This window comes from Indicator indicator, chromosome 1, assembly GCF_027791375.1.
Source record: "Indicator indicator isolate 239-I01 chromosome 1, UM_Iind_1.1, whole genome shotgun sequence".
NCBI lineage: Eukaryota > Metazoa > Chordata > Aves > Piciformes > Indicatoridae > Indicator > Indicator indicator.
Window position 1 is genome coordinate 9737061 of NC_072010.1, and position 11478 is coordinate 9748538.

The 11478-nt window shown below is 39.0% G+C and overlaps 1 protein-coding gene across 4 annotated transcripts in view; it reads left to right on the forward strand.

The window, feature by feature from the left end:
- Positions 1 to 10938, forward strand: part of LOC128981370 (N-acetylated-alpha-linked acidic dipeptidase 2-like) — a 33627-nt gene extending 22689 nt beyond the window's left edge. For 2 of the 4 annotated variants that reach the window (XM_054400123.1, XM_054400140.1), the window contains 6 exons: positions 1084 to 1175; positions 2870 to 2960; positions 4117 to 4381; positions 8031 to 8112; positions 9019 to 9111; positions 10749 to 10938. In XM_054400123.1, coding sequence (XP_054256098.1) covers positions 1084 to 1175; positions 2870 to 2960; positions 4117 to 4381; positions 8031 to 8112; positions 9019 to 9111; positions 10749 to 10938 — 813 coding nt within the window. Of the gene's footprint in view, positions 1 to 1083; positions 1176 to 2869; positions 2965 to 4116; positions 4382 to 8030; positions 8113 to 9018; positions 9112 to 10748 lie in introns of all 4 variants that reach the window. The other 2 variants (XM_054400132.1, XM_054400149.1) reach the window with 2 other exon arrangements.
- Positions 10939 to 11478: the final 540 nt, after the last annotated feature.

An 11478-nucleotide genomic window follows, 5' to 3' on the forward strand; every position in this document is an offset into this window, starting at 1 on the left:
CAGAGTTCAGCTTGCACTTATTAATGTGCCATTTTCAATTTAGCCCTAGAACTTGACCTAAGTGCCCTGAAAATGACAGCAGCCAAGCAGTTACTTCACAAAGTTGTTATTTTTCTGCAAGCTGCTGGCATAGCCTCAGAGGTCAGTACTATTTGGATTTTCAATTTGAAGGCTGTATATTTTTCAGTGCAGAATTTAAGTCTCAACAACATTGTACGACCATGTATCTAGCCATCAATATTTATGCTTTGTATTTTTGGGGAGGAAAAAAAAATCCCAATCCTCTGCACTTCATAATCTATGTTATATTTAAAGGACTGTGTCTATTAAAGATCATGTAAGTGTAGATGGAGACCAAGGTCAGAGCCTAGATTTATTTTTACTTCTGTCACAGATTTTTCTAAAAGCTTTGGTCAACTAATTTTATAACCTTTCTTAGTTTTCCTGGCTGTGTGATGACTGTACTAATATTGACTTTTTCTAAGGTAAGGGTGAGACCTACATTTATGCACACACTGTCTTGTGCAATGATTCTCCATTCTTGGTTGTGTTCTCTTGGCACTGCTGTAGTATAGTTAGTGACTTGTTTTGATCCTTCCTATAGGAAAAGCAGTTAAATTTCTAGCTCAGCCTGTTGAGACAACATTGCTGTTGTGTGATGCAAACCTCTGCGGGGTTAGGGCTATTGCCTGCCTGCTGAAAGGAGAGCAGCTGGGGCATCCTGGAGGAGCTCCACAGTGTTATATATGATGTTTTGTATGTACATAGTTCTATAAGGTGGTAAGAAGTCCTAGAAATCCTGAAGATCCACTTCCCCCAGAAGTGAATGTGTCTCAGCTAGTGTCCTTGAACTTTTAACCTGTTCTTTCCCACTGTCTGTGGTTGGTTCCAAGTGCCTGTGAGATGCTTTTTGTGGTTGGGATCCATAAATGTATGTAACAAATACAAATAGTGTATGTGTACTTCCCTGCCTGCAGCAATGCTATTGTTTAAAAGAATGATGTATATAGCTGTAAAGGTCTCCTTTAATAATGCATTGGGTTAGAGGTACTTCCAGTGAGATTATAATATTTTCCTCTCCAGATTTTAAGCCCTGATGAGGGTTATGAAAATAAGTCTCTTTATGAGAGCTGGCTTGACAAAGATCCTGCAACTGAAAATAATAGCTATCCCAGGTAAGTTGTTAATCTGTTTTTTCTTTCCCATTTTCTTCTTCCCCGTTTTTTCCTTCATATCATAGCACGGCTGCTCTCCAGAATTTTTCAAGATGTGCTGTTGATGACAGCAATACAAAACCTTTTAGTGCAAGGTGACTCTCTAGCAGTATTTTTTAAAGTAAAATAAAATAACATTTTATAACTTCTTTTTCCAATGACAGTGACATCTATGTCTGCTGGAAAATGAAACCTCACACTTTTTAAAGGCCTTTTGTTAGTAGAAAGCAACCTGGAAAGCAATCAAAAAGAGCAGAGCAGGGAAAGTGTTCAAAATATAGTTTAGTCACTCTACCAGAGATAATATCAACATTGTTAGGATAAGCAAATGCTCAGTTGAAAGAAACTGCCTAGAGTGGTAATTAAAAAGCTCTTGTGACACTTGTTCTTTGTTTATACAATGGATGTAAATGTAATATATTAAAAATCTATATCTGAGGGTATAAAAACTTCCTATTTGAAGGTATTAAAAATCCAAAACACTCTTTCAGCCTATGAATCACAAGACTCTTAAGTAACAAGCAATAGGGACAAGAGGGAAAAGCCTGAAGTTGCACCAGGGGAGGTTTAGATTGGATATTAGGAAAAATTTCTTCACTGAAAGGGTTGTAAAACAATGGAAAAGGCTGCTTGGGGAAGTGGTGGAGTCAGTGAGCCTGGAGGTATTGAAAAGATACGTAGATGTGCTGAGGGACATGTTTTAGTGGTGAATTGGCAGTATTAGGCTAACAGTGAGACTTGATGATCTGAAAGGTCTCTTCCAACCAAAACAATTCTATGATTCTGTGATTCTTTGACTAAGTATTCACGATGTGGCATTACTCATGTAAGGTAAATGAAACTGCCCCTTTGTGTGATTTGGCCAAAATGTTATGCATGTATTTCCCTATATTTCAGGCCCAAGTAAAGGAGTTTCTAGATTTATTAGGCTCATTTGAAGGCCACCAGATCTGATCTTTCTCAACTGATAAAAATAGTTCCTTGCAGAAATTTATAATAGCAAAAGAACTTGAATAAGAGAATATTTTTTTTTCCATTTTCAGCTGAGAAACATCAATTATTCACAAGGCTGGACATATAAATATAAAACTTGGACTAAATCTTAAATAAATGTTTGAAAATACTTAGAATATTACATCTGTCTTTGTTAACAATTTTCTTCTGTTCTGTCTTGCCACACCTACCCAGCAGATGGCAATATTCACTTGTAAGTAACAAATGCTAATTGTGTCCTGCAGTGGAAAGTTTTTATCATTGATTCTAGCAGAATACGCAAAGTATGTAAAAAAAAAATCTGGTTTTACATGCATTGCTACTTAATTTATATTAGATGATGACTGTTTTAAGATTGCAGAGACATGTCTGATACAATTTTGTAGCTTTTGTGCATAATGTGTACTTTTTTTTGTTTCAAATGTGCTCATGTCACAGTCAGGATTGCTACCTCTAAAAGATCTTCCTAGCAATGTTGGTGGAATAAAATCAAAGTGATTAAGCTTGCCACTCGTCTAGCCTCTGATATTGCTAGTGTCCCTGATGTGCCCTCCAGAAGGACTGACCTCCATTTCTTTGAAAAAAAATCTGCATTTTGCATAAATTGCTACCCTACTATTCAGTAAGTGCTCTCACTAAGATGTTGTCTCTTCTACATGTAGAATAAACAAACTGGGGTCAGGCAGTGATTTTGAAGCTTACTTTCAGCGACTGGGAATTGCATCAGGCAGAGTCCGATATACCAAGAATAGGGTAAGTTTTCCAGACTGCTTGAAGAAGTTTGATAGTGACAAGCAGTCACGTTTTAACAGCATTTATTTATGATTAATAAAAAAGCTTCAAAGAATCTTTGACTGGTTCACGCATTAGTGCCATTTCTTAACTAATTGTTTGGAGAATAAAACATGTTACAGTGATGTGTATATTCTATAGGTTGTCAAGGTCTCTGAAAGGTATCCATACAATCTCGTTGGAGGAGTATATTTCATTCCACCATACTATTAGGAGGCCTCTTAATATCACCGTATCACAGTATATCAGAGGCTGGAAGGGACCTCAAGAGATCATCAGGTCTAACCCCCCTGCCAGAGCTGGTTCACTTAGGGTAGTCCACACAGGAATGCATCCAGGTGGGTTTTGAAAGTCTCCAGAGAAGGAGACTCCTCAACTGCCCTGGGGAGCCTGTTTCAGTGCTCTGTCACCCTCACTGTAAAGAAGTTTCTCCTCATGTTGAGGTGAAATGTTCTATGTTCAAGTTTGAACCCATTGTTCCTTGTCTTATTACTATGAACTACCGAAAAGAGCCTGGCCCCCTCCTCCTGACACCCACCCCTCAGATATTTATAGACATTGATCAGATCCCCTCTCAGTCTTCTCTTCTCAAGACTAAACAGTCCCAGGGCTCTCAGTCTCTCTCCATAGGGGAGTTGCTCAAGTTCCCTAATCATCCTTGTGGCTCTCCGTTGGATTCTCTCCAGCAGTTCTCTGTCTTTCTTGAACTGGAGAGCCCAAAACTGGATGTGGTATTCCAGGTGTGGTCTCACCAGGGCAGAGTAGAGAGGTAGAAGAAATCTTAAGAAATAACTACACAAGATAAAACGGAGCCATGATCTAGAACTTCTGCTATCCAAAAGCCCAAACCATTTTCACCTTTAGCTTCAGCGGAACTGAAGGCAGGTCTGTGTAGATAGAGAGAAGGAAGCCTGCTCACTTAATCTTGTGCAGCAGTCCATGGATTCAGGTTCAGTTTCTTAAAATGAACACACAAAAATGGCAGTAAATTGTGTTTTGTAGCAAATAGCTTTTTTGGTTTGGACAATGTGTAAACATGATAGTCATTAAGTGATTGATAGATTCCTTAGCTGCCATGGAACACAGGGCACTGACAAATTTCTTTGTTCTTTTGCAGAAAGCAGACAAATTCAGCAATTATCCTGTTTATCACACTGTGTATGAGACCTTTGAGTTAGTGGAAAAATTTTATGACCCCACCTTTAAGAAACAGCTAACAATTGCCCAGTTACGAGGCAAACTGGTTTGTGAACTGGCAGATTCCCAGGTCATTCCATTCAACTGTAGAGATTATGGAGAAGCTTTAAAAGAATATAGCAATAGAATTTATAAACTGGCCAAGAAACATGAAGAACAGATGAAACTGTACAAAGTGTCATTTGGTGAGTAGTAGCCACAGGACTGTTTCTGAAGTGGATAAATTAGAATCATGAAAAGACACATTTTATCTGTTACAGCTCTGAGACTGAATTCTTCACTTTCCTGTTTCAACTCTGTCTTAACTGCTTCTAATTTTTGTATTTTTTTCTTTACATAACACAGGTTTAACACATTATTCTTTAAATGAGAGTGCTGTAACAATTTTCATGCATATTATTAATTATAGGGGTTAGTACAGTGCGCATGAGTAGTCAGAGATCTCAAAAAAGATGAATCAGCCTACTTCTCATTTTCTTACTTAAAAAAAAAGACAAGTTAAATGTTTATAACGACTGCCTGAAACTTCAGAGACACAAGTGCTCATTCTTCCTCTGCCAAAGACTTCACCTGACCCTGGGAAACTTGCTTACCATCTGTCTCAGTGCCTGGCTACCACTTTTAGGCCACAGAAGCACTTCTTTAGCTCATCCGCATAAGTACATCCATTTGCTGAGCACTTGAACACATTGCAATGAAGCGTACGAAACAGGCCGGCAGCAGCAAAGTGCTCTGCATCTGAGGCTAGGATAATTTCCACAGTAATTTTCTTTCTCTCCCTCTCTCTTCTTTTGTTCTTTTCTGATTCACCCCTTGTTGTGTTGGAGAAGCTCAACATGAGCTGTCAGTGTGCACTTACAGCCCAGAAAGCCAATCATATCCTGGGCTGCATCAAGAATAGCCAGCAGGTTGAGGGAGGTGATTCTCCCCCTCTGCCCCACCTGGAGTACTGTGTCCAGTTCTGGAGCCCCTGTTACAGGAAGGATCTAGATGTGCTGGAACATGTCCAGAGAAGGGCCACAAGGATGATTAGAGGGCTGAAACACCTCTCCTATGGAGACAGACTAAGCGAGTTAGGAGGAGCTTGAGGAGACCTTATTGTAGCCTTCCAGTATCTTAAGGGGGCCTACAAGAAAGCTGGTGAGGGACTTTTTAGGGTGTCAGGTAGTGATAGAACTAAGGGGGAATTGAAAAAAAAAATAGAAATGGGTAGATTCAGATTGGATGTTAGGAAAAAGTTCTTCACAGAATCACCATGAGGGTGGTGAGACACTGGAACAGGTTGCCCAGGGAGGTGGTGGAAGCCCCATCCCTGGAGGTTTTTAAGGCCAGGCTGGATGTGGCTCTGAGCAACCTGATCTAATGTGAAGTGTCCCTGCCCGTGGCAGGGAGGTTGGAACTAGATGATCCTTGAAGTCCCTTCCAACCCTGACAATTCTATGATTCTATGACTCTGTACCAAGAAGGATTTTCGATCAATCCTAATTCACTTGCTATTTGATGGACCCATGGCTTAGAGCTCTGTGGAGATGCACTACTCTTTTGGGTTTTGTGAAATATAGAAGTAACTGAACTTGAATTTTCATTTGGGGGAAATTAAAAATGACATTAAAAGGTCCATATAGTGGTTTAGGCAAAAAGTTCTTGACTATTTTAAAAAGACACTCATTTTTGTAAAAAGGCCACTAGAGACAGAAGAAGCCTTGCATGATTGTGTCTGAGATTTTTGCATAACACAAGGATTTATTTCAATATGTTGCTGTGTTTACTGCAGCATGTCTTGTAAGGAAACATAAAATCTGAAATCTTTCTGCAGGAGTAGAACATCTACCAAAATTTTGTGTTAAATCTGATATTTTCAGTATTTGTGTTTTTTTTTCTTATCTCAGATTAGACATTGCCTAAACTACCTTCTGACCAACATAGCTATTTTTGTCCCTCTTCTCTAATGTCTGATCAGTTTTAAGTTATTCCTTGAATAAAACTATAATTTATAATTTTTATTTAGTCTGTGGTACCAGAGTGCATTAAAATATATAGGCAGTTTTCTCAGTACTGTAAAAATTAAAATTCATTTCACTCAGTATTTTTATAGAGTTGCCTGCTGACAACACTGAATGTCAGAATATTGTTAATTAAGCCTGAATAAATCATGTAGTTGTCCTTCAGAATAATAGATTAGTTTTTTTCTTTGCCTTTGGATTCACATTTCAGCTGTTTCTCTGATGGCAACTTTGTTTGTTTCATAAAATATATGTACTTGCTATGAGGAACTAAGGTTTTCAGGGGGCAATAACCAGCACTGACAACACTGAATATCTAGTGAACATGATCACAAATTCTTTCATGTATTTTCAGATGGTCTTTCTTTTTTTTCTCTTAAATCCCCTCCTACTGCTTCTGAAATATAAGCTGTTGCTATGATATGGAGATGATGTCAACAGGGCAGAACTCTGTCCTCTGGCAAACTTGCAACTATTGCCACGATTGTGGACAAGTGTAAATTCTCACCCTCCCAAGGTGATGTGGGTCTGTCTATATTGCAGTTTGTAAACAGCTTGCATGCATAAAATCTGTGCCTCTAATTATGTAAACTAAACAAAAATATTAATACAAGAACAAGCAAGTGTAGAGTGGTGATGAGTAAATAAGTTTGCTGGAAACAGACATGCAAATGAGACTGCAGAGCAGCTCTCAGTAGGAGTCCTGTGGACACTAAATAGTGTGATAAATCTATCTACAGAAAGCCTATCACACTAAAATAGTGTGATAAATTTATAAATAGTGAAGAGCCACAGTTGCCAGTGGAGGGCTGGGTTTAGGAGATGACCTAATTGTATGCTTCATATTCCTGTGTAATGAAAGAGACATTACTCTGGTTTCTCTAAAGTTTTCCGAAATTAGTGGGCAATATGCGTGTTGTAAATCTCCCTTCTTTGTAAATGACATGAGTTTGGGTAAGGCCAGAAATTATTCTCCTCACAATATTCCACTCTTACTCTCCAAAAATAATTGTATAAATTGACACTTTTCCCAGCTCTGTATTAAATAGACTCTTCCAGAGGAAAATCCACAGCTGATATTGTCATTAAATAAAATACCTGCTGATTCTTTGGCTAAGTTATTCCATATGGCTTGGACGTACTGACCGGGACAGAGACAGGAAAAAGCAATTGACTTACTGGCCAGCCTGCCTGCTCACAGTCAGGCAAATGGGTTGGGGGAGGGGTTGAGCAGCAGCACTGTATGGTGGAGTGCAGGGTCATGGCAGAGACAGGCTGTAATTCTAGTGCATGTGCAGAGCAAGCGTGGGACTTGGCTACTTTAATCTACCTTGTCTACCGCTGTCTTCCCCAACAGTTGTGTCTTTTATGCCTCACCTAATACTATTCAAAATACATGGCACACTCTTCTGTTGTGATGTGAATAGGACATAATGTTCCAAGAGGGAAATCCTGCTGTCCTGCTGGTATTTTTGATGTAAGCCAGAATTTTTATGCCTAAATGCTGCAATGCATCCCTTTGTTTAAAATGCAAATGCAGAGTTCTCTGTTAGCAATGCCAGCCAGTCCTTTCCTCACCAGGCAGAAGGAAGATGTGAAAGTTTTATTGCTTCGTTGTTGGCCTTGTTGCACAAGGTCTTTTCTTTTACTGCTAGTAGTGTAGCTCTTTATAGAGTCTGCACAAGGGAAACTAATGAATTATGGGAAACAAACAAAATTAATGCAATTTTATCAACTAAACAAATGTGGATTTTCTCTCACTGGGCAACTGAATGGTATATTGAATTCAGTAGGTGCTCTGAAGTTGTTCACAAAGTCCTTCTTTTTCTAGATTCTCTTTTTTCTGCTGTGGTGAACTTCTCAAAGGCTGCTGATGAATTTCACAGGAGACTTGAAGCAGTCAACAGGAAAGAGTAAGTCTGAAAAAAAAATAATTAAAAAAGTGTGTATCTGTCTTAAATAGCCAGAGCTGCAGCCCCTTCTCTCCAGAGACTATACAGGGAGTCTCTCTGATTAGTGTGGAATAGAGCCCTTGAACTCTGAGACAGACAGTAGCTGCTAAGATTAATTCTGCTTTCCATGATGGATAGTATCAGCTGTAGAGTTTATTACTAGTACCAACTTGTCATTACATTATTGTAATATATGGAAAGGCAGGTAGCAGTGAAGGTTAAAGTTGGACTGAGCTCTGTGTTTAGATACTTACACTGCTGTGTTGTAAGTGATGCCAGAATTTGTACTTTCAGCACATCTCAATGAAACAGGATGATGCTTCAGAATATCTAAGATATCCATATGATGCTTGCAAACCTAAGGACCTTATGGGACTCATGCCCTCTGAGTGCAGAGGCCAGGTTCTCCTAGGCACCCAGTATGGTACCATATTAATTGTGTTTAGGCAACTGAATCCCATCCTTATTATGTTATTGTATCAATTAGAGTAGGAGTTTAGACACTTGGCTTATGGGTGTAAGCCAAAATCTATCTATCTTCATCTTGACCTAAATCTCAGCCTTCTTCTCCCCTGTGTAAAGTGGGAACCTTCTAGTGCCATTTAATACTAAGGAAGTATCTGACACTCTCAGAAAGTCTCCTATTTTATTTTGCACAGTGTAGTGGTGTTTTCAAACAGAGAAATCCCAGTGCATTGATACAGCATTTATACAATACCTCCATTTGCAAAACTTCATCTTTTTTCAAACTCTAGACCATCTTCATAATTTTTTTTTTCTGTCTAAAGAAGAGGAGAGGTGTTTAAATGAAACTGGGAAGTCATGTTTCTTCACTGTGTGTAATGTCTCTGTCTCCATTTTCTGCAGCCCAGTTGCAGTGCGAATTATGAACGATCAGTTGATGTTTCTAGAGAGAGCTTTCATTGATCCTCTTGGCTTACCAGGAAGGAAATTCTACAGGTGAAGCAACAAGTTTCTTGACCAGCTAAGGCACTGTGTTTTTGCAGGTGAACCCCACCCTAACTAACTGGTCAGTTTAACTGCTGTATAGGCCTCATGGGAGTTACAGTTCAACAGATCAAGATACAATCCAGTGAGCAGCAGAATTTGTTTATAACCCCCAAGGAGAACTTCTTGACTGCACCACTCTCGTGGTGCCAAATTCCTTTTCTTAAGTCTGTTTTCATTATCCATCATATTCCACAACTTTTACATGCAAGTGTGTAGTACTATTTCTGTTACAATTTGCTTTTTGAAACCTGTACAAAGTAAGGACTGAGTGAAGAACCTACTGTATTGAAAAAAAAGAAGAGACGAGGGTAGAGTAGAAAGAAGAAGAGGATGAGAACAGAAGTGCAGTGAGGATGAGATGAAGAGACAATTCCAGAAGACAGAGTTTGGAGAGAAAAAGACCTTTAAGCACAGAATAGATAAAGGCACGTGAGCTTGCACAGGAGAGTCCCCAGCTGTCCAGCTTTGGCTGCTGCTACAATTGCTCCTAAGTCTTTAACTTGTTATTCTTGAGGTTTTCTCTCCACAAGCCCACACACACGAGAAACACAACGTTTGGTGCACCACAATACCCCAACAGCCTTTAGAGAAACCCCATGCATGTATTAGGAACACTTGACAAAAGCTAGCTTCCAGTGTCAGGTGCCAGAAAACCTCACTTTACTCTTGGGATCCCCCTTTTTCTAATGACTGGATATATCTGACTCATTGATTGATGGCTTTCACACCAAGTCAGAAGTCCCTCAGGCAGGTGGAATTAAGAATCACACTTCCATCCTCTTAGGATAAACTGTTGTTCACACTTCTGGAAGAATTACATGGTTGTTTTCTACAGTTCTTGTTGGGTGTTAGGTAACATTTAGAGCTGTATGCATTTGTTGTTTTGGATTTGCTTGCTTGCATTTATTAATGTAATTTTAGTGTTTATTTTGATTTGGGATGACTCTTTCACATGCTACAAATGTGCTTTGATACTTTATAAGAACAAAATAAATTTCAAAGCAAATCTGCAACTATTCATTATTTAAGAATAAAACCTCATCAAAAAAATAATCCAGTGTGATCACTTCTCTGAAGACTTCATGCTCTTCTGAAGAATTCTACCATAGGTAATTTTTTCCTCTTTTTACATACCTTTACCAGATTTGTTGACCATTATTCAACTGCTTTGTTATTTTTTGTGCTTTCTGTTTCACGTCTTACTAGACAGCCATAACTAGTTTTCTTCCCTGTTCCAGAGTGCCACATTAGTTCAATAGGTTTATGGAGCTCCTATTAAAAAACAAACAAACAAACAAAACAAACAAAAAAAAAAAAACAACCCATGGTTTTATTCCTAGTTAGACAAATGCATTACCTCTTCTCAAGGAGAAGGCTACTTGTCCTTAATTCATGCCCTTTCCTTCAGATTTTCCCCTTAGGGCTGCTTATTTCTGTCCTTTCAAAACAGGTCCAGCTAGATTTTTTGTGTATTTAGTAAGTTCTGCTCTTGATGGGATTCATTACTGCTTTATGCAGCACACTACCCTGTTAATGGCTACTTTTATTTAGTATGACTACATTTTTTTTTTCTTCTTTTCCCACAGACACATCATCTTTGCTCCAAGCAGTCACAACAAGTATGCTGGAGAGTCCTTCCCAGGGATCTATGATGCCATGTTTGATATTGAAAGCAAAGCAGCTCAACATGAAGCCTGGGAAGAAGTTAAGAGGCAGATTTCTATTGCAGCCTTCACTGTGCAGGCAGCAGCAGGGACACTGAAAGAAGTAGCATAGACTGATGGCTTTGAAAAGCTCAATCAAACAGCAAAGTCTGAAATGCAGTGTCACCAGGCTACTGCAGTGACCCAGTCTCTCCTCACTGCCTGCTTTATCTGAATATTCAACCTTCTGAATGCACGCAAGTGTACTGGTAGGGTGAGCAGGAGCTACCCTACTCCTGAGCTAGAAATCACAGCTTCTCTCATACCAACAAAGCTGTAGCTTTAACAACCCTAGATGGAAGTAAATTTGGGAAGTGGGGAGAGTGTGGAGAAGTGTGGATGTACAACTACAAAAGCAGTTATTAAGCTGCTTGTAAACTTTGTCTGTAGCAGTGATCAATAGCACACACTTCAAGAGAAAATATAAAACTCTCCTCAGCATGTGCGTTTTTCTTGTTCTGATAATTGCTTTTGTAATATAAGACAACAAAGGCGTCTGTATTTCAGAATCTATTCTGGAGGACTGGTGAATGCCTGACTGGCTTTTTTTTTTTTTTTTCTGAAAAAAAAAGTGCTGGCCCTCCTTCTGATTGCTCAAGCAGTGTGAACCATT